The 22865-nt window shown below is 47.6% G+C and overlaps 1 protein-coding gene across 1 annotated transcript in view; it reads right to left on the bottom strand.

Moving 5' to 3' along the window:
- The window catches only part of RHPN2 (rhophilin Rho GTPase binding protein 2), a 60459-nt gene that overhangs the window by 36093 nt on the left and 1501 nt on the right, over window positions 1-22865 (bottom strand). Inside the window, exon 2 of the mRNA XM_045442541.1 lies at window positions 10625-10740. Within this exon, the coding sequence (XP_045298497.1) occupies window positions 10625-10740 (116 nt within the window). The remainder of the gene's footprint in view (window positions 1-10624; window positions 10741-22865) is intronic.

Below are 22865 nucleotides of genomic sequence, written 5' to 3'. Positions count from 1 at the left end.
AGCTCATACGGTATCTCCCTGTATGACTTATTTCACTTAGCACAATGCCCTCGAGGTCCGTCCATATTGTCACAAAGGTTAAGATTTTGTGCTTCTTGATGGTCAAATAGTATTACACGGTGTGTGTATATATACCACGTCTTCTTCATCCATTCATCCATTGGTGGACACTGAGGTTGTTTCCGGATCTTGGCTATTACAAATAAGACCGCAATGAACATGGGGGTGCAGATATCTTTTTGAGTTAGTGATTTTGCTCTCCTCACATAAATACTCAGAAGTAGAATGGCCGGATCGCATGGTAGTTCTATTTTTAATTTCTTTAAGGGAACTCCATACTCTTTTCCATAATGGCCGCACCAATTTATATTCCCACCAACAGTGAATGAGGGTTCCCTTTTCTCCATGTCCTCACCAACACTTGTTATATCTTCTCTTTTTGATAATAGCCGTTCTAACAGGTGTGAGATCTCATCGTGGTGTTGATTTGCCTTTCCCTGATAATTAGTGATGTGGAGCATCTTTTCATGTGTCTGTTGGCCACTTGTATATCTTCTTTACAAAAATGTCTATTCAGGTCCTCTGCCCATTTTATAACCAGACTGTTTGTTTTTGTGCTGTTGAATTTACGAGTTCTTTCTATATTTTGGACATTAACCCCTTATCAGATGTACGAATTACAAATACTTTCTCCTATTTCGTAGGTTGCCTTTTCATTCTGTTGATGGCTTCCTTGCTGTGCAAAAGCTCTGTAGTTTGATGTAGCCCCACTTGTTTTTTGCTTTTGCCGCCTCTGCTCCTGGTGTCAAACGCAAAAAATCACCGCCATGATCAATGTCAAGGCTTACTTCCTATGTTTTCTCCTAGGAATGTTATGGTTTCAGGTCTTATATGCAAGTGTTTCCATTCTGAGTTAGTCCTTGTGCACGGTGTAAGACAGCGGTCCAGTTTTATCTTTTGCATGTGGCTGTCCAGTTTCCCCATCGCTAAGAGACTATCCTTTCCCTATTGTATATTCTTGCCTCCTTTGTCATAAGTTAATTGACCATATATGCGTGGGTTTATTTCTTCACTCTATTCTGTTTCATTCATCTATGTGTCTGTTTTTACACCGGTACCATACTGTTTTGATTACTACAGCTTTGTGATATAGTTTGAAATCAGGAAGCGTGATGCCTCGAGCTTTGTTCTTCTTTCTCAAGACTGCTTTACCTATTCTGGCTCTTTTGTGGTTCCAAAGTTTTAGAATTGTTTCATCTATTTCTGAAGAGTGCCATTGGAATTTTCATAGGGACGGTAGCAAATTTGTAGATTGCTTTGGCTGTATGGACATTTTAACAATACTAATTATTCCAATCCATGAGCCTGGAATGTCTTTCCATTTATTTGTACCTTCAATTTCTGTCACCGGGGCCATAGTTTCTAGTGAACAGGTTCACTTCTTTTGTTAAACTTATTCCTAGGTATTGTGTTATTTGGATGCAATTGTGAGTGGAATTGTTTTATTTTCTCTTTCTGGTAATTTGTTATTAATGTATAGAAATACAACAGATTTCTGTATATTGATTTTGTAGCCTGCAACTTTCTGAATTCATAAAATGTACAGAAGATCTGAATACACATTTTATTAAAGAATATATACGATGGCTAACAAACACACAAAAAGATGCTGAACGTCATCAGACAACATAGGGAAATACACATTAAAACCAGGATGAGATACCAATACACGACTTGACTGGCTCTGATGAAAAAGAAACAATAAGAAGCATTGGTGAGGATGCAGAGAAACAGGAACCCTCATACACTGCTGAATGTAAATGACACAGCCACCTTGGAACAAACAGCTGGGGAGTTTCTAACAACGACGAACATAAACTTACCATACAACTGCATATTCCACTGCTAGGAGTCTATGAGAGAAATGAGAATTTATGTCCCAACAAAAAGCCAGATAGCCAAAAAGAGAGAAAAATCCAGGTATCCATCCATTAACTGGCAAGCGGATAAGCAAAATGTGACACATCCATAGAATGGAATGGTTTAAGTGATACGAAGGAATGAACTTTACCCAAGTCTTCAAAGCAGAAGTTTGGACACTTTCTGGAAGACTTTACAAGTGCATTTTACAGATGAGGAATCACTGCAAAACTAACAGTTAACAACCAAGTACTGAGCCAGGCCTTGCTGAGTACGTTCCCACGAGCCATCCTGGCAAGTCCTTGGTCATTCCTCAGACCAGCTACTAGAACTTCCTCATTTCACACATGGGGACACCCGAGGTCCATCAGCCAAGCGCTCCAGCCAGCCAGCGAGACAGTACCGGGTCACCTTCCCCTCCCCAGCTGATGAAAATCCAGCCACCTGTCTTGTGCTTGCTTTGCTCACCTGCTGTCTTTCCTCCAGAAAATAAAATGCTAAACCATTTCCCCTACAGTCTGCCCTCTCCACTGGGGTTCTTCCTGCCTTGTCACATATTTGAGCCCATCAGTTTCTCTCCATGATGTATTTATATGTTTTCTCTCCCTTCCTTCACCAAACTCCTGCTTTTTTTTTTTTTTAATGTTTTTATTTATTTTTGCAGGAGAGAGAGACAGAGCACGAGCAGGGGAGAAGCAGAGAGAGGGGAAGACATAGAATTTGAAGCAGGCTCCAGGCTCTAAGCTGTCAGCACAGAGCCCGATGTGGGCTCGAACTCACGAACTGTGAGATCATGACCTGAGCCAAAGTCAGACGCTTAACCGACTGAGCCACCCAGGCGCCCCACCAAACTCCTGCTTCTTGAACCCACCCGCTTATGTCACACCTCCTCGGAAAAAGCCATGCTTGACCCTGGCAGTAGATATGATGACACTGGTGCTTTTACTGCTCCTGCTTGGTAAGCCTTCACACGTACACGTCTGAGCTCCCTAGCTGGGCAATGAGATATTGGAAGCTCAGTTTGGTGAAGAGCATTGGTGTGGGAATTCTGAGGGGGTTGGCGGGGGTGAAGCATGATTACCAGTAAGAAACACATTTTGTACACAACACAGTAGATCCATACACAAACATACTCTCTAAAACAAAAGTCGCACAAACCAAACCATTCGTGTGATGCACACCAATTATTCTATTCTAATAGCTTACTTTTTTAAAAAAACAGTAATATTTGCAACTCTCCAATTCTGAATCTCTGACTGCAACTGGGTACCCAACACTTCAATTCAGTTCCTCCAGGTTAAAGGCTCAATGCCACAAGACTGCCACCATGTCAGGTGCCAGCCACAAGGTTTGTAGGGGGAGGGGCACCCGTACTTGTGACCAACCAGCTACAAATCAAGGGTTCCCACAACACCCTTCTATGATAATTCACCAGAATGACTCAGAAAACTCAGGAAAACACTTTACTTACATTTACTGTGGTTTATTTTAAAAGACACAGCGTAAGAGCAGTCAGATGGAACAGACCCATAGGCCAAGGAGGCACGAGCAGCTTCCACACCCTCTCCAGGCACGCCACCCTCCTGGCACCTTGATGTGTTCGCCAATCTGGAGGCTCACAAACCTCACTGTGCGGGGTTTCATCACTTCATTATGTGGGCACAGTTGATTAAATCATTGGCCATCGGTAACTGAACCCAATTTTCAACACCTTTCCCCTCCCCAGAAGTTCAGGGATAGGGACTAACGCTCTAATCGGATTTGGTCTTTCTGGTAAACAGACTGTATCTTGAGGGCTCCCTTCCCCCATCAGGAGTCACCTCATTAACATACAGAAGACAGGAGATTACAAGAGTTTTAGGAGCTCTGTGCCAGGAATGAGGCACAGAGACCAAATATATATACATATGTATACATATATATATATGTATATGTATACGTATTTTTTTTTTAAGTAGGCTGTATGCCCAATATGGGGCTTGAACTCATAACCCTGAGATCAAGAATCAGTCATGCTCTACAAACTGAGCCAGCTAGACACCTCCCCCAACAAATACCTATTTTTTATAACACTACAGCAACCCAATGACTGGATTTCATTACACACCATGGGTCACAATCTGCCGCTTGTAAAACCTGTACTACAAAGATGTTTCTGAGAATGTGACTGATTCACGAGCTGATAATGTCCACAAGGACACGAGGAAAGAAATCCTCCCAACCCTTGGTATTGGGAACGGCTTCTTTGTAGCAACTGGTTTGCCTCTGGCTGAACCAACGGGTATGAGAAGCCTTCCAAGTCACATTCCCCTCTCCATGCTGCCTGCAGGAAGCTCACAGACAAACTGTGGCCCATGTCTACCAAAGGATATAGGAGTTATAACGGAAAACAAGACCCCGGCCTTCTAGTTCTTTCCGTTTCACCTGGAAACTGGCATTGTCTCTTCTGAAAAAAAATGGCAGAATAAAGACCACTCTCGAGAAGAAATGGGGGGTGGGGCTGGTCCTCTGCAACAGAGTGGATCCAACTTAAATATAACAATTTTCACCCTAAGGTCCTTGCCCACATACCTGCAGGACCCCCAAACAGGCCAACTCTGGATTTTTCCTCCTCTATATATTGATTTGCCCCTTCTCTTCCCTCTTGATTTGGCAATTTGAGATGTAGGATGCAACAAATCGGCAAGCTGCTCTTTAGATGTGGACCTCTGTGTGGGTCACTCTGAAAAAAGTTGTTGGCCAAGTAGGGCCTCAGAGTCAGTTTCCACAATGCTACCTTTGGGTACAACGATGAATAGGAAACCAACCCTAGAGTGTGAGGGGCTTCTAGTGCAGATAATGATTTTTCACTGGTGGAAGGGGGTTTCTCAAATAAGGTAAATCCACTGAACATGATGTATGTGCCCAGGTCCCCTGTGCCCAGGCTGGGGGAATAGTCTGGGTTAACATACAAAAATGGAACCAGCTGGCTCAAATTAGGAATTAAAACCATCTCCTCAACACTGATGCTCTGCACCTGGGCTACCTTCCACTTCTATGGAAGAACATGGCTTTTTTCGCACCTTTCCCTTGGGTGCAAACTTCCTCCGAGAACCTTGTGGTCTGGTAACTGATGTTACAACTGAAAGAGGCCTTGGGGGGGCCTTGGTGGCTCAATCAGTTGAGCGACTCTTGATTTTGGCTCAGGTCATGACCCCAGGGTCATGGGATCATGCCCTGCGTCAGGCTCTGCACGGAGTGTGGAGCCTGCTTAAGATTCTGTCTCTCTCTTTGGGGCGCCTGGGTGGCGCAGTCGGTTAAGCGTCCGACTTCAGCCAGGTCACGATCTCGCGGTCCGTGAGTTCGAGCCCCGCGTCAGGCTCTGGGCTGATGGCTCAGAGCCTGGAGCCTGTTTCCGATTCTGTGTCTCCCTCTCTCTCTGCCCCTCCCCCGTTCATGCTCTGTCTCTCTCTGTCCCAAAAATAAAATAAACGTTGAAAAAAAAAAAAAAAAAAAAAAAAAAGATTCTGTCTCTCTCTCTCTCTCTCTCCCTGCCCCTTTCACCCACTCTCTCTCTCTCATAAACAAACAAACAAACAAACAAACAAACCAAAAGAGCACTTGAGGCCAACCAGGATGAAGCAAAAGTGTGCTTTGGCCCAGGTCCCCCACGGCCTCCCTCAGGCCCGGACCACCAGGGAAAGGCCCCTTCCCTTGGATGTTTCATCAAGAGCATGCACATGTTCCAAAAGTCAAGAACGAGAAGGTGTCTCACTGCCTCTCTCTGAGTGATGAACCCAACAAGTGTGAACAGGGAAGGAAGGCCATATTCAAATTATTTCCTGAGGCTACTGACTACATCCATACATTCTCCTCTGTCTGAATTTGGAGCTGCCGAGACCTTTTCCACCCTAAGAAGCCCCCACATGATGATGGCTTGTGTCTCTGCTCCAAATCCAAAATTTCTTCAACGTCCCGTGTTTTGTCTTAAAGCTGCGTGTGAATTTTGAATGTTGACCCCATGGAACTCCATTTACTTTAGTGGAACTTTTTTCTGTCCTATCTTTCAGTAAAATGGTCCCCTCAGGAACAGGCATGTTGACAAGCACCAAGACTTGCACCAGCTTTGGAGACCTTATTGAAACGGTCTGACCTTAATCCATCTGTCCCCAAATCCTGCAAGTACCACCTGGCGGCCCCATGTGGCCACCCAGCTAAGGCGGCAGATCAGCCGGTCTGGCAGGACATCTGCTCCCAGCATAGGAAGGCAGGCCTCAGGATTGCTGCGAGCCCCAAAGGTCATGGGGGGTTCACACACCCCACTGCACATACACCAGCCTCTATCAGAACCAACCGTGTGAGAAGTCACTAACCTCAAGTTATGCTCATTACCGCTGAGGCTGCCCCTGGTCACCTCTGCCCAGCACGTCATGACCCTCCGGTCCAGGGGTTGCAAACTGGAGGTCCAGGGACTAGTTCATTTGGTTCTCAGGGTGTGATTTTTTCCCCTTTTGAACTATGTGCCAATATTTAAAAACTCAAATATCAGAAGATTAAAAAAAAAGAAAAATAAAAAGGAGAGAAAAAGATCAGATCTCTATCTTCTGGAAAAAAAACCCAAAAAACACGAAGGTCCGGCAATCCTGGCTGCGCCCCCACGATGAGGCAAACTGCATGTGGTCCCTCTGGAGAGAGTATGCACTCTGTACTTCCCCACTGTCCCCACCACTCCCTACTGTCCCCCAGCACCAGGTCTGGCCCCCTCCACTCTTTCCTGAGCCGGCCTGGCCTCTGTAAGCCTCACAGTGGGCCAATCCTGCTCCAGTCCAAAGCTCCCAGTACAAGAGGGGAATCTAAACCCCAGAGATGTTAAATGACCCGCCCTCGTTCAAAGGCCCAGTTAGTTAAAGCTAAACCATGTGGCAAGTTGCTTTTAATGTTACAAAGACCATCTCTGTTTCAGAGAAACAACATCACATTTCTACCCCAGCTTTTCTCCAGGGAGGGCAGGGTTCTAAGAAAAGAGAGAGAATATTGTCCTTGCTTAGCCTGGAAAAGTACATTTAAAATATCTGCTATCTTCCTAATCAAACCTCAGGAAGTTCATGGACTCTAGGCCGATACGGCTCAGAGGAGGAGGAGGGAGACCTTGAAGGGGTAGAAAGCCTGGCTCCTGCAGGGCCTGCCCAGCGTCGCAGCCCCCTACCAATGCGGGTAAACCACTGGGACCCTTGCCTTCCTGCATTTTGGGGGACGCTTTCCCAAAGGCCACCCCACCCAGTTCCAACTGCTCGATCTTTATCTGAGGTCTACGGAGGGACATCCGGGAACCTGAAAACAGGTGCACAGGATAGTGGGGCTCAATTTATGACTTAAACTACCCCTTGTTGGCAGGGACAGCCACCTAATCAGACACCCAGGCCACCTAATCAGACACCCAGGGACAGCCACGGGGCCAGAGCTGGACTTGGCTGAACGCCTTATTTGTTTTTGGGAAACCGTTGGTGCCAACGAAGTCAGATTAATAAATACCTTTAGGGTTCCCTCTCCCAACAGTCTCCAGAAAGGGCCACTCTGAACTTTTAGGTCAGGTCACTTTGAAAATCATTAACAACCCCACCCTGCCAGCTCAACAAATGCTAACTTGACAATGAGCTTGAACCACTGGGTCTCAGAGGCTGTTTGCTGGTGTCATTAAAAGAGCAAGACAGACCAAAAACAACAACAACAACAACAACAAAAACTACCCTGGTTTGTGCCTTAGAAACGCCAAGGCCCCTGTTCAGAGAGGGCCTCCCTGACTGGCCTGTTTCTAAGGCTGCACCACACTGTCAACCTCTAGCCCATTTCCTTTTCATCGACACCCTAGGAAGCATCACCTCTGACATGACTGGACTTGTTTGCTGTTAGGAAGGTCCCCCCTACAAGAGATTAAGCATCTTGAAAGCAGGGATTCCTTTGCACTGCCAGCAGCCTTCTCCTCTTGCACCTCAAACAGTGCCTGCTACTACCTAGGCACTCAAGAAATTCACTTCCTGGGTGAATGACAGGCCAATCAACTGTAGTCTGCTCCTGGGGAGCCACAGACTCAAGGCTGCCTGCCTGCCCCCCAGAGCCACAGGGCTGGCCTCTCAGAAGTGTCAACCAAAACCCGTAGCCACAAATCACACCAGGGGGAAGGCGCCTACACCCTTCCCGGCACAGCAAGCCCAGCCCATGGCCTACACTCCTGAATCAGAGCCCCTCCTAAGCTGTGCCGGCCACTACACTGCAGACCTGATGGTCCCCAGGTCCAGATTTCTCTGGGGACAGGGACATTGCCAGACATTTTAAAAGATGAAATGTTGGGGCGCCTGGGTGGCGCAGTCGGTTAAGCGTCCGACTTCAGCCAGGTCACGATCTCGCGGTCCGGGAGTTCGAGCCCCGCGTCGGGCTCTGGGCTGATGGCTCAGAGCCTGGAGCCTGTTTCCGATTCTGTGTCTCCCTCTCTCTCTGCCCCTCCCCCATTCATGCTCTGTCTCTCTCTGTCCCAAAAATAAAATAAAACGTTGAAAAAAAAAAAAAATTAAAAAAAAAAAAAAAAAAAGATGAAATGTTGGGGCACCTGGGTGGCTCAGTTGGTTAAATGTCTGGCTCTTGATTTTGGCTCAGGTCACGATCTCATAGTTTCATGAGTTTGAGCACAGAGTCTGCTTGAGATTCTCTCTCTCTGTCTTTCTCTCTCTGCCCCTCCCCCACTTGCACTCTTTCTCAAAAATAGGTAATAAATTTTAAAAAGTTTAAAAATAATAAAATAAAATACAAGGTGAAATGTTGTGGGGCGCCTGGCTGGCTCAGTCAGCAGAGCATGCGACTCTTGATCTCAGGGTCATGAATTCGAGTCCCACGCTGGGTGTAAAGAGTACTTAAAAATAAGTAAATAAACTGGGGCACTTGGGTGGCTCAGTCGGTTAGGCGTCTGACCTTGGCTCAGGTCATGAGCTCACAGTTGGTGAGTTCGAGCCCCGCGTTGGGCTCTGTGCTGACAGCTCAGAGGCTGGAGCCTGCTTCGGATTCTGTGTCTCTCTCTCTCTCTCTCTCTTGCTCTGTGCCCCTTCCCTGCTTATGCTCTGTCTCTCTGTCTCTCTCTCTCTCTCAAAAATAAATAAAAATTTAAAAAAAAAGAGAGAAAAAAATAAGTAAATAAACTTAAAAAAAGAAAAAAAGGTGAAATGTTGTAAGTTTCCTAGTCTCCTCCGATAACAATTTAGCTTCCACCCTGCTACAGAAGTAGCTGGAGGAGAGGTTCCCGGAAGCCTGGCCACCCCAGGACTTGCGTTCTCTGCTAGTCCACGAGTATCAATGCCTACACGAGGCACAACACTATTGCTCCCGAGTCAGTGGCAGGTTCAGGTGGTTGGTGATACTATCTTATGGGCCTTTGCAGGATTTCACATGAAAAATGAATAAAAGTAATTCATGTCCTTCATAAAAGAACACCCAAACACTGGAGGCGGTAACATTACGGGTAAGAGTCACCTCCACCCCATCCCTGGGCTTGATCCCAAGAGGCAACTCTAACGGCTTCTTTCTTCATACTTTCTGGAAAAAGCCTATGCGTGCACAAAAGCGAACATACAATACACATATAGGGCACATATAGGGCACCTTCCTTTTCCCTCACCTAGTAGCTCAGACAGCTTTCCTAGGGAGCAAATACAGATGGATTCTGAAAGTTTACCCTAAGTTCATGATGAGAAACCCTCCTCCTGTCTTTCCTGGGTGCTCAGGTGAGCAGCCCATGTGGAGGAGATGATCATGCCGCTTGTACATATCTGTGACCATCAGACTACTGCAGCTCTGTTGTGAACACCTGGTTTGGTGTATTTGTCTTTCCCACTAGCCTCTGGGCTCCCAAAGGCCTCCAACGGTGCAGGTGACCCATTGGGAACACCCATTATCCACATCCTGCCAGGTTTCCGGGTTCCCTGCCAGGTTTCCAAGCTCCAGGTCCCTACAAGCGCCCTGCATCTCTCTCTGAGTCTCCAGGGGGCACCTGTCTCACTTGGCCAGGCAGCAGGCACGGCGCCTACCCTGGCTCCCCGTGCAGAAGGTGGCATGGGGCTGACAAGAGTGACCCCCAGAACTCTGAAGGAAGAAGAAAGTCTGCACCCTTTATACACAAGGGGAGGCTGACACACTGCCTTGTGTTGCACTGAGGGGTGTAGGGAGGGCTTCCAGCTGCCTATGACACAGGTAAAGCTTCACTGAGTTCTACGCTTCGTAAGTAACTATTTCACCACCAGAGCATAATAATAAGGGCCCCAAGGCCATGGGATTGTACTGGGGCCTCTCATTGGAGGGCTGGACACTGGCAACAGAAATGTCCCTTTCCCTCCCTCCTGCCTTCCTTTCTACATCCAACACTTACCAAGCAGTGATTCTAGACCAGGTATGGTTTCTCCACTAGACAACAGAGAAAACAGACGGACAAGCCCCAGAGAAAGCAGAGAAAACAAACAGGAATGTGATCATTGGCTTCCCCCATCCCCAAACACACAAACAGGCAGGGTAAAATACTTGTCTGTAACATAATCAAGCTCCAGGCCTGCTGGAGGTGCCAGAAACAAGGAGGGAACCCAAAGTTAAAACCGAGAGCTAGAGAGGAAGCCAAGCAGGCCGAGGAGTTTAGGGATGGATAGGCTCCGGGAGAGGCCGGCTCCCCGCTGAGGCAGCAGACACTTACTTCAGAAGGTTTTCTGCTCCTGTTCTCATCCTCACGGCTTTCAGGATCTGCTGGTTCAAGGCAGCCCTTTGATTCTGCAGTTTGCTTCGGCCAGTTTGTGCAAGGGGATTGCAACCCTAAAGGAAAATGAGAGATGACACTTCAGAGGTCAGCCACTCTAAAAATGACAGTGTTTATGGGGCACCTGGGTGGCTCAGTTGGTTAAGCGTCCGACTTCGGCTCGGGTCACGATTTCGTGGTTCGTGAGTTTGAGCCCCGCATCAGGCTCTGTGCTGACAGCTTCAGATTCTGTGTTTCCCTCTCTCTCTCTGCCCCTGCCCCACTCACACTCTGTCTCTTCCTCTCTCAAAAATAAATAGAACATTAAAAAAAATAAAAATAAAAAAAAAATGACAACATTTAGAGGCACCTGGGTGTCTCAGTCGGTTGAGTGTCCAACTCTTGATTTCAGCTCAGGTCATGATCTAGTGGTTCATGGGATGGAGCCCTACCCTGGGTTCTGCACTGACAGCTCGGAGCCTACTTGGGATTCTCTCTCTCCCTCTCTCTCTGCCCCTCCCCTGCTCTCATGCACTCTCTCTTGCATGCACATGTTCTCTCTCAAAATAAATAAACTTTAAAAATAAAAATGACAACATTTAATGTAACAGAAATGTTTTAAAAACGAGCCTTTGGGGCGCCTGGGTGGTGCAGTCGGTTAAGCGTCCGACTTCAGCCAGGTCACGATCTCGCGGTCCGTGAGTTCGAGCCCCGCGTCAGGCTCTGGGCTGATGGCTCAGAGCCTGGAGCCTGTTTCCGATTCTGTGTCTCCCTCTCTCTCTGCCCCTCCTCCCATTCATGCACTGTCTCTCTCTCTGTCCCAAAAAAATAAATAAACGTTGAAAAAAAAATGTTTAATAAAAACGAGCCTTTTCTGAAAATAAAAGTAACATCAAAATGGAAAATACATAAAATATTGAAAAGTATAAAAGAAAATAAAAGTCACTCATAATGATGCAACTCCAAAACAGCCACTGCGAATTGGTTTCTTTCCTGCTCATGTATGTTATGTGCATGTCATTATTTTTCATATTAGTGCAATGCTGGGAGTTCCCAAGACCAGCCCCACGTTCAGAGATTCACTAAGGCTCACAGGACTCAGCACATAGTTGCACTCGCAGCTATACGACAGCAGCTTAGTAAGGACCCAGAGCTGGATCACAGAGGAAAAGACATGGGTAGAGTGTGGAACAACCCATGTGCAGGCTTCCTTATGCTTCTCCCTCCCCTGGGGGGGGTCATGCAGAGCACCTTCTTCCCCCAGCAACAAAAATTCAGCAACATGAATGAGATGTCACTGTCCAGGTTAGAAAATCGATGCCCAGGGATTTTACCGGGAACTGATCACAAAGGCACCCCGTGCTGGCACGTGCCAAAATTCCAGACTCCGGGCAGGAACACTCCCAGCAGGTGTTCATCATAAACCACATGGTTGGTGCCATCAGTCTAGGGGAAGTGAGCCAACCTTGTCAGTTAGGGGATGGAGGGAACGCTCCCAAGAGCCAGGTTCTCAGATACCAGGCAGGGGACAGCCTTGCAAGCAAACCTCCCTGATAGCAGCCTCAGACCTGCTACATTAACTCTCTTCTGCAGACTGGCACATAACAGCTTATCCTAATTCCTCACTTAACACTCTATTATGAAACTTCCCTTTGCCATGGAATGTTTCTTGAAACCATGATTTAAAAAAAAAAATTTTTTTTTAACGTTTATTTATTTTTGAGACAGAGAGAGACAGAGCATGAACGGGGGAGGGGCAGAGAGAGGGAGACACAGAATTGGAAGCAGGCTCCAGGCTCTGAGCCATCAGCCCAGAGCCCGACGCAGGGCTCGAACTCACGGATCGTGAGATCGTGACCTGAGCTGAAGTCGGAGGCTTAACCGACTGAGCCACCCAGGCGCCCCGAAACCATGATTTAACAATTGCATAATACCATCTTTTTTTAAGAATTTACCATTTCCTTATAGTTAGACATTTACATTGCATCCAAGTATCTGCTATTATGTGGTGCATATTTGTAAACATGAATCTTGATGAACCTCTACTTTTCTTTTTAAGGTATATTTCTAGGGCAGGTATGGCCCTAGAAACCTCTTAAAGACCTCCAGTGCATCCCAGCCCAATTATCCTCCAAGAAAGAAAGCCACTCTCTGTTCCCTGCCCCTTCTCCCCACCAGCCTTAGGCAACCACAAATCTATTTTCTGTCTGTACACATTTGCTTATTCTGGACATTTCCTACAAATGAAATTTTACAAAAATATGGTCTTTTGGAATGGGCGTCCTTCACTTAGCATGATTTTTCAAGGTTCATCCATGTTGGAGCTTGTATCAGTACCGTATTCCTTTTTGCCCCTAACTAATCCCCCATTATATGAATATACCACATTAATTTATCCATTCATCACTTGATGGACATTTGGGGATGTTTTCACTTTTTGGTTGTTATGAATAGGGCTGCTTATTTGTGTATACATTTTTACGTGGCTGTTTTTATGTTTTTCTTTCTCTTGGCTATAGACCTAGGAGGGGAACTGTTGTGTCAGTGGTTAATTTGGGGCCTACCCATTTGAGGAACAGTCAAACTATTTTCCAAAGTGGCTACACCATTGTACATTCCCACCAACAGTGTATGAGGGTTCCAATTTCTCCATACCATCAATAATACTATTTTTCTTCTAACAGACAATCTGTGTGATATCTCCTTATGGTTTGGATTTGCATTTCCCTGATCGTTCATAATGTTTAATGTCTTTTCGTGTGCTTATTGACCATTTGTGAATCTTCCTTGGAGAAATATCAATTCAGATACTGGCCCATTTTAAATGGAGCTGTCTTTCTGTTGTTGAGCTGAAAAGTATTATTTAAAAAAAATTTGTTTTAACATTTATTTATTTTTGAGAGCCAGAGAGAAACAGAGCATGAGCAGGGGAGGGGTAGAGAGAGAGAGAGATACGGAATCTGAAGCAGGCTCCAGGCTCTGAGCTGTCAGCACAGAGTCTGACGCGGGGCTCGAACCCACAAACCGCAAGATCATGACCTGAGCTGAAGTTGGACGCTTAACCGACTAAGTCACCCAGGTGCCCTGAAAAGCATTAATCTTTGCCAAGTTGCTATGCAACTTGAAACAGGTATCCTATTCTAACAATTTGCATTCATTATTGGTAAAGGCAAACTTATTTTTTTATATATTATTGATCACCTGAAATTTTTTAAAATTTATTTTGAGAGAGACAGAGAGAGAGAGAGAGAGAGTGTGTGTGTGTGTGTGTGGGAGGGGCAAAGAGAGGGAGAGAGGGAGAATTCCAAGCAGGCTCCATGCTGAGCCTGGAGCCTGATGCGGGGCTTGATTCCATGACCTTAAGATCATGACCTGAGCCAAAATCAAGAGTCGGAAGCTCAAACCGACTGAGCCACCCCGGTGCCCCAAGGATTGCAATGTTTCATTCTGAAAAGTTTAAGAATTTTAACCTAACAGTGTTCTTCCCACCCCAGCTGGTTAATTCCCTGCAATCTGAGTGAGGGCTCTGTTCCTTTTAGAGGCTTATCTTTAGGTCCTGCCCACAGAGGGTGCCGTGGTTGCAGCCCAGGAATGGCTGGTGGGCAGCACTCCGTGAAAAGAGGCCCTTTCTCTCCAGTTGTGTCACTGCCTTTCCGCTTGGCCCCACCTCTGCCCCAGCCAGGTCTGTGGCCTCCACCCCAAGGAGGGAGGAGTTATTCAGAGCCCTAATCTCAAGGATTCCCCATATCAGTGGCCTTTGGACTAGTGGATCAGACCCGGGTTAATTTACAATGCTTCTCCTTCCACAAGATTTCTCATTCTTAGGGCGCCTGGGTGGCGCAGTCGGTTAAGCGTCCGACTTCAGCCAGGTCACGATCTCGCGATCCGTGAGTTCGAGCCCCGCGTCAGGCTCTGGGCTGATGGCTCAGAGCCTGGAGCCTGTTTCCGATTCTGTGTCTCCCTCTCTCTCTGCCCCTCCCCCGTTCATGCTCTGTCTCTCTCTGTCCCAAAAATAAATAAACGTTGAAAAAAAAAAAAAATTAAAAAAAAAAAAAAAAAAAAAAAGATTTCTCATTCTTATTCACCAGGATTCAAATTACACAGATATTCAGAATCTGATTTGGACTGGTCTTAAAAGTTAACATCTTTAAAACCACCCAACGATCTCTGATTCAAAATAAAAGTCAGAAAACTATCTTTTTCCAGATATAAGATTAAAAGGTCTTTACTGTTAAGCTAATGGAATATTCAAGGCCTAAACTAATGGCCCTCCTCTTTCCTTTATACTTTCTAAAATTACTATGAAGGGGTAGCTTTATCTGGATGGCTTGATCTGACTCAAAAATCACATGGTTCACCCAAGCTGTGTTCCATTTTACAGAGAAGCTTTAATAACGAATTCCTTTATGGACACTCCCAGAGCTAAGATAAGCTGCCATTCCAGTTCATGGATAAGAACTTTTTCCTACTCCTATACTCTATCCAACTTCTGGCTAGCCCACAGATGCGGAGTCAAGTTCCTAGATAAGAGAGAGGAATGCTTAGGATTAGATATGACTGAGTAATTAGAACCAAAATGACATTACTTCTTACTGACAGGTAGGAATGCTGGGCCAGCTGGAAACACTAGGAACACCCACAGGACTGTGGAAGCTTCTCGGAGCCCCAAGAAGCAAATCTGGGCAAGACTGCCATAAAGACCCCCTGGCATCTCCAGAAGCTGCCAGCTGTCCACTGGCCCCTTCAGCGGTTCTCTGGGGACCCACAGTCCTCGACCATGCCTCAGTTCTTGGTGGGTTCCTAACGGGATGGAGAGCTTCTGCCAACTGAAACGAAGGTTTGTGCCAGGGCCCAAGGCAGCACCTGTCACACCTGCTTATCCTGGAAACCGGGAATAGGGAGGCGGTGGGGGCAGAGAGCTGAACTGTCCTGGCCTCGAAGGTCATAGTCTACAAGTCCTACAGTGAAGTGAGTCTTTCTGCCACACAGAGTCTGTGTGTGGACATTTGCATCAATGTTAAAACGCCGGAAGACGGTCCAACAGCCAACACCCAGAAAAGCAAATACTGAGTGAGGCCTCAACTTCATCACAGGGCACGTGTCATGAGTCAGATGGCCAGTTGTGGACCGTGCTACAGCATTTGAGATCCCACAGTCCTAAGGTTTGCAGGTTAAGTGAGCTACTCAAGGCAGGGAGGGTGGGAGCCGGACTCGAGCCCACGTCCCTGCTGCCACTCTAAGATGAGCTGTGAGGCAGTCAGCAGCAGGAATGCGGGGCGATGTTGGCTGGGACAGCTTGTCTGCAACCCCCCAGACACCTCTCATGTGCTTCCCGGCTGAGGGCTGCCCAACATCACTGTGCATACTTTGGGCACAGTGACCGGGTCCCCCTCTCCCACCTCATAGTCCTGGACACTCAGTGCTCCCCTACCTCCTTTCCAAGAAGAAGAACACTGACCTCATGCCTGGTCAGTTGGAAACTGAAGGCCCCTGGCCCTCAGAGGGACTCAGAGCGGGCACCTGACAGAGGATAATCAGAACTCATGAGGAAGACACCTTCATTTTTCCCCCACTGGCCTTTGCCACCAGCAGGGGAATGTCTCCCCCAAAATGAATACCAGTCCAGGGGGACTGAGAAACTGCTAGTAGCAGCATCTGAGCCCTAGATCAAGCCAGGCCTGAAGCCATTCTTCTGGACTGCTCAGTTAGAGAAGCCAATGCATTCCCTTTCTTGCCTAAACCATTTTTTAAATTGAGGTATAATTTATGTATAATAGAACACATAGATTCTAAATACACCGTTCAATGAGTTTGGACGAATGGATAAGCCTCTGGAATCATTACCTCAATCAAACTTTTTCAGGGCACCTGAGTGGCTCAGTCGGTTGAGCGCCCGACTTCGGCTCGGGTCATGATCCTGCAGTTCGTGAGTTCAAGCCCCACATCGGGCTCGCTGATGTCAGCCCAGACCCCACTTTGGATCCTCTGTCCCCCTCTCTCTCTGCCCCTCCCCCTCTCACACTCACTCTCTCAAAAATAAATAAACATTAAAAAAAAATTAGAATATCTTCATCATCCCCAGGCCACCAATACTCTGGTTTCCATCACCATAGACTTTTGCTTGTTCTAGAACTTCATAGAAATGGAATCGTACAGTACATACTCTTCCGTGTCTGGCACGTTGTGTTCAATATTATGCTTTGAGATCCATCCACACTGTTGCACTTCTGGGTGGTTTGCTCCTTTTTATTGCTGAGAATTCCATTGTAGGGATGTGCCACAGTGTGTTTATGTGCCATTTTGGATTGGATTTTTCTGGCACCTGCAACTCATTTTTCAATTAGTCCTAATTAGAATCAGTTCACCTAGAGCGAGAACTCCATTTGCCAACATCCCCCTGGCATGCCCTTTGTGAACAGTCACATCGCTCAGCTGGGAAATACGTGTTTAAAAGCGATACCCAGGCACAATTTGGAGGCACTTCATTTGGAAGAAAGGACAAGAGTACTCAACCTTTACCTACAGAGACGGACACTAGGAAAGGGAGAAAGGCCAGGTCACCGGGAAGGCAGATGCAGAGAGAGGGACTGGAGCAGTCTTTCCTCCCCCGGCCAGGGTCCCACTCAGGTCAGTGCCTGGCACCTGACTCCCCTCTACCCAGAAAACCTGTATGGGCTCTTCTTCCACAGTCAAAGGTAAAGCTTATGCATGTAGATGGTTTTCCAGCAAAATGAAGGCACAGTGTGAACCTGGGGTCTCCAGGTCAGGTATAAGACTGAGCAGAGGGTGACAGGGCAGGGTCTCCTAGCTAGAGCCCCTCACACAGTTCGTGAGTTCAAGACCCGTATGGGGCTTGCTGCTGTCGGCACAGAGCCAACTTTGGATCCTCTGTACAAAAGGGCGTGGGAAAGAGGGTACTTTTTGTTGCTCCTATAGCGCAAAGATGTTTTCTATTTTCTCAGCCTTTCTCACTCCTTCCTGATGACGCAATCCCCCACTCAACCACCAAACTTTGGAAAACAGAATTGTTTGTTTATGAGTTAGCCAGAAGCTGTCAACCAGAAAGCACCAAAATAGCATGCAGTACCCTGCAATACACACATACATCTAATTTAACTTCTCGCCATGCTGGAGATTCAGGGCACGTTGGATGAAACAGAATCTAGCTTTTCCACATCCATTAAAATTAAAACGAAAGTCTAGCGTTTTTCAAGAGCCCTCCTGCCCTTCCAGGATCCCTGCCAGGAGCCGGGGCGGCAAATCACAGAGCACCTGCTTTTCTCCAGCATCCCCAACCATTCACATGGGGGGTGGGGAGGCCACAATATGAAATCAGCACTTAGCCATGATCCTTCACTAAAGGTTCCCTGCGGTCACTTCTACTAGTCTTTATCAACACCTCCTGTGCACCACTCACAGTTACTGTGCAACCTGTTGAATGAGTAACAAAGCTTTTACCATCACCCAAATCTCCATGGATCAAATATATTCCCAGTCCCACCTGATGACCTGCTTATTTCACCCGGTCGGATGCACTCGCCCACAGCTAACAGTTCCTGTCTGCAAAGCGTGTCTGTGTGGGAGAGGGGCTGGTATGTGTGTGTGTGAATTTGTACATTTTTGTAATTCCATTTTTCTGCAATTACAATAATTCATGTTACTTTTACAAGACACATAAACAAGAAAAAGAACTTTTTTTTTTTTTAAAGTAGGCTCCATGGCTGGCATGGAGCTCAACTCAGGGCTTGAACTCATGATCCTGAGATCGAGACCTGAGCTGAGATCAAGAGTCAGACGCTTAACTGACGGAGCCACCCAGGTGCCCCAAAAAAGGAACTACTCCTCAAGTTCTCCATCACCTGCCCTTTCCTCTTCTTACAACCCAATCAAAACCTGGGACTTTCTAACGGCATATGGCCACACCGAATTGCGTGGGTCTGGCTGGAAAGACTCACATCTCTCCCCGTCCCTGGTGCTGCAGGTGGGAGACCTCGCTCCCAGCCGGCACCCCTCGCCGCCCACTCGGCCAGACACCCCGTCCTGGGGCTGGGCTGCACCTGCAATCCCACCGTCCTCTGTGGCCACCTCCAATGCAGCCTGTCACGAGACTCTAGTACCTGAGCCAAAGAAGGAAGTGGTGACTGGGCTAAAACCAATGCTCGGTATCAACAGGTGGTGTCTTGGGAACCATCCAAATAGCCCCAGGAAGCAGGAGACGTTTATATTGTTACAGCTAGCTCATCATGCTGACTCTCCTCTGAGTCACCCTGAAAATTCTGTTTCTGCCAGGGGACCCCTCCTGGCCAGGATCCAGCAACGTGAAGAGGTGCTTGTCATACACAGCCTCTGGGCTGCTAGCGTGTATCAGTGTAGCCAGGCAGACGCTCACCAAGGCCATGATCAACTTGGAGCCAGTCTGGCCTTTAGGACCTGCCTCAGACCATGGTGGTGCATGGGGTGGGGCAGAGGGCAGCATCAGCAACCTTCACACCCCTCTTCCCATCCAAGGGGAGGGGGTCCAGACACCCCAGAAAGCTGGCGCTGATGAGCCTCCATGACCGACATGTGCATGGCGGACCGGGCCTCACAGAAAGCTCCCCTGCACACATGTGTCTAACGCAGAATTACACTTCACGAAGATGAATGGTGCAGAGGAGGAACCAGGAGGAGTGTCTAGGTTAAAAAAAAAGAAAAGAAAAGAAAGGAAAAGAATTCTTCCTTCTCTGCTGGAGCCTCAAGGAAGCCCAGAGTAAACAGGGACCATAAATCAGGACACAGTGAACCTTGGGAACCTGTCCAGCCTGGAGGCCTCTGTGGACAAGAAACAACTTCTCCTCCAGCTCTGGGGTAGAAACAATGGAGCTAAATTCATTTCGGGTCATTGGTGTTCCCAAAGGATGAAGAGGCAGAGATAAGGACAGACAATACAGCATTTTGTCCTGATTTTCTCCTTCCACAAGGTGCTAAGACCTTTTATGCGGGGCCCTTTCAACAGCCCTAGAGAACAGCTTTCTCTAGTTTGTCTCCAGCTGGTTTTCTCTCCTGGCCACGATGAGGATTTCCTGTGGGTTTTAGGACGAAGGCATCCAGAGAGCTCCAGGGACAAGTGTCCTGGAAACAAACGTACACTCCTCTGCATTAACTATAGGTCGGAACACACACTGTTCCATTCTCCCGCACACGTTCATTAAGATGAGCATGAAAATCTGGGAAAAAGAAGCTCCATTTCCACTGGTCATTCTTTTACGAAAGCAATTTATAGCCACTGAGCTTGTGCCTCTATTTAAACATATTAACGTAAAGGAAAAACAAAAGGAAAAACCAGTGATGGGCCACCTGGGTGGCTCAGTCGGCTGGGCGTCGGACTTCGGCTCAGGTCATGATCTCACAGTTCGTGAGTTTGAGCCCCGTGTCGGGCCCTGTGCTGACAGCTCAGAGCCTGGAGCCTGCTTTGGATTCTGTATCTCCCTCTCTCTCTGCCCCTCCCCCCGCTCACTCTCTCTCAAAAATAAACATTAAAGACATTAAAAAAAAAATCAGTGAGAAGCCAGAGATGAGAGAAACACAATGCAACGGGCCAGAAAGTATTCTGTGTTTGTTTGTTTTTAACTGGGAGCCCCCCCGGGAGCTGCCAGCCCAGGAGGCCTGACCTGAGGCCAAGCTGTGTCCGTGTCCTCGGGCTTTCTGTAGAGCCAAGTCCTACACGACCCCAAGAAGATGGTGATTTACTGGGGAACCTCCCTCTCTGCCAATGATGGTCTTGTGCAGGTCTTGTGCCAGGTCTTGCCGGCAGAGTGAGCTTTTTGGACAATTCATTTCCATTTTGTGTGTGAGTCACACAAAACAGAGTTGAAGCTCTGAATATGGACGCAGACTCCCCCCCAACTTTTTGCACTCTGTTCTAAAGCAAAGAAGCGGATTCCTATTCAAGCATGGCCTGAGCTATCCGGACAAAGCACCGACTCCCAGCACTGCCCGCACCCCAGGACATGAGGCCCCCTGTGAAGGGCCACGGAGTTGAGTCTGCCCCAGAATCTGACAGAGGTCAGGCTTAGAGCTGTCACTCAATAAATGCTTTTTGAATGAATGGAGCAGAATGGCATTTTCGAGAAAAAAGGGAGGGGAAAGACGATAGGATAAGGAACAGGATGAAAGAAAAGGCTGATTTTAGCAGAAATTAATTTGATCCTCTAAGTGTGCACAAAATCTCCAAAGTCCAAGAACGGGCTGGGGGAGCCCACTCTGGTAGCATCTCCAGTCTCAGGGGTCCTCGCTTACTACCCCTGGTTGGCTCATCCACCCAGTTTGTCCGACAGCTGCGTCCCAGCCCTGCCCTGCCCCTCACCTCCTGGGACCCCTCCATAGCTTGTTCTTTCTCCCCTGAATCGTCAACCTGCCTTCCACCCCGAACTTCCTTACCTTCAGCTTTAAAAAGCTGAAAGACTTCCTCATTCTGAAATGAACCTGCTTTCTTGTGTCTCCTCCACCCCCATCTCACTGTACCCATCACCTTCTCTGCCCTTCTCCCCTCTGCACCCCACCTCATTGGCTTTTGCCCCTGACTCTCTACCCACCCATTGACTAACAAGCCCCTGAATATCTAAATCCAGTATTTTCCAGTGCTCTTCTGATTTGTCAACCCCACCTCTCCATGAAAAAGAATCACTTCTCTCGGCTTCCTTAATACTGCAGCCCTTCTGGCTTGCCTCCCATCCCTCTGCCTGCCCCTAAGTGGAAGTATTACTCCTTTCTGTCTTGGGCCCTTCTCACAACACCCCAACTGCCTCCTATACTGGTGCCCCCAGAGCCCCATCTCCAGACAGGGTGTTTTCATGGCTTCCGGGTCCCTCCTCACTGGGACCACCACTTGGATATGTCATGGAGGCCTCAAATCCACCTGCCCCTACACCAGCCTCCAAGTTCCCCCCACCTCAGTGAGGTGCCTGGCCATCCACCCAGACACCTAGGGCAGAGAGCCTGCACTCGTCAGCAGCACCTTCCTCGCCATATCCTATCCGTTAGCTCTCCCCATCCCACGGACACTGCTGCTGCCTATCATTCTCACCTCCTCACTGGGATCCCTGCCTCCAGCCTGGACCCCTGGTTTAAGTTAGTGGTGCAAGCTGGTCATTAGGATGGGTGGTGAGGCTGTGTTTACACAGCACTTTATAACTGAAAAGCCAGCAGTGGTCCATCAATGGTATCAGAGCAGAAAGGGCAGAGATGTTGAAAACTGCAGGAGACTAAACCCCCAACTCCTCCCTACCTCCCCACCATTGCCTCTCCCCCATCCCCCACTCAGAGATCGCTCAGCTTTCTGGGGCACGAATCTCTCATGTCTGGTCCTTCTTGAAACACTCTGACGGGTCCCTGAGGTTCCCAGGTTCCTTAGCAGGATGCGTGACCCTGAACAGCCTGGTTCCCACTTATACCTCCACACCCTAGAGGGCTCCCTCACAAGTGCTCACAATTCCATGCCTTTGCCCTTGCTTTTCTGGCTACCTAAAGTGCTCTTCCTCCCTTTCTCACCTGTGGAACATCTACCTCTTTCATTCAGGGAGCATTCGTTTTAGGTCAAACTGGCTCAGATCACAAATTGAGAAAGGTTCACCATCAACACCTTTTATTATTCTGGTACAAAGAACATTCTTCGGGCTGGTATGATGTAGCACTACGATCATTACAAGATCTCCTTTTCTTGTAGAGATGGTTCTAATTGTAAACCAGTCATTCACCTTATTTTATACCCATGATTCTCCCATTTACCACCAGAGACACTGCATCTAAAAAAACACCCAACCAGGACACCTGGCTGGCTCAGTCAGTAGAGCATGCCACGCTTGATCTCAGGGGTTGTAAGTTCGAGCCCCGTATTGGGTGTAGAGATTACTTAAAAATAGAATCTTTAAAAAATAAAATAAAATACACCCAACATTGCATCCTTTCCTAGTTCCCCCACCAGCCATCCCCTCTCTTTCTTGTGCACATCCTTCCCTGGAACACCTGTTCTGGAAGACTTGGGAATGGAACCCTCACAGGCGTTCCACATCTCTTCTACCCCTCCCTCTGTCATCTCCCCCAAATGCTGCTGTGGGTCCAGACTCCCACCTGTTCAGAGAACAAACAATTCAGGAAAGAAATGAAATCCCAGGAAGAGGCAGCAACTTGCTGAAGGCTACACAGGAATTTTGCCAGGGTGGCA

The sequence above is a fragment of the Leopardus geoffroyi genome, chromosome E2 (assembly GCF_018350155.1).
Source record: "Leopardus geoffroyi isolate Oge1 chromosome E2, O.geoffroyi_Oge1_pat1.0, whole genome shotgun sequence".
Classification (NCBI taxonomy): domain Eukaryota; kingdom Metazoa; phylum Chordata; class Mammalia; order Carnivora; family Felidae; genus Leopardus; species Leopardus geoffroyi.
This window is presented reverse-complemented; position numbering and strand designations above follow the sequence as displayed.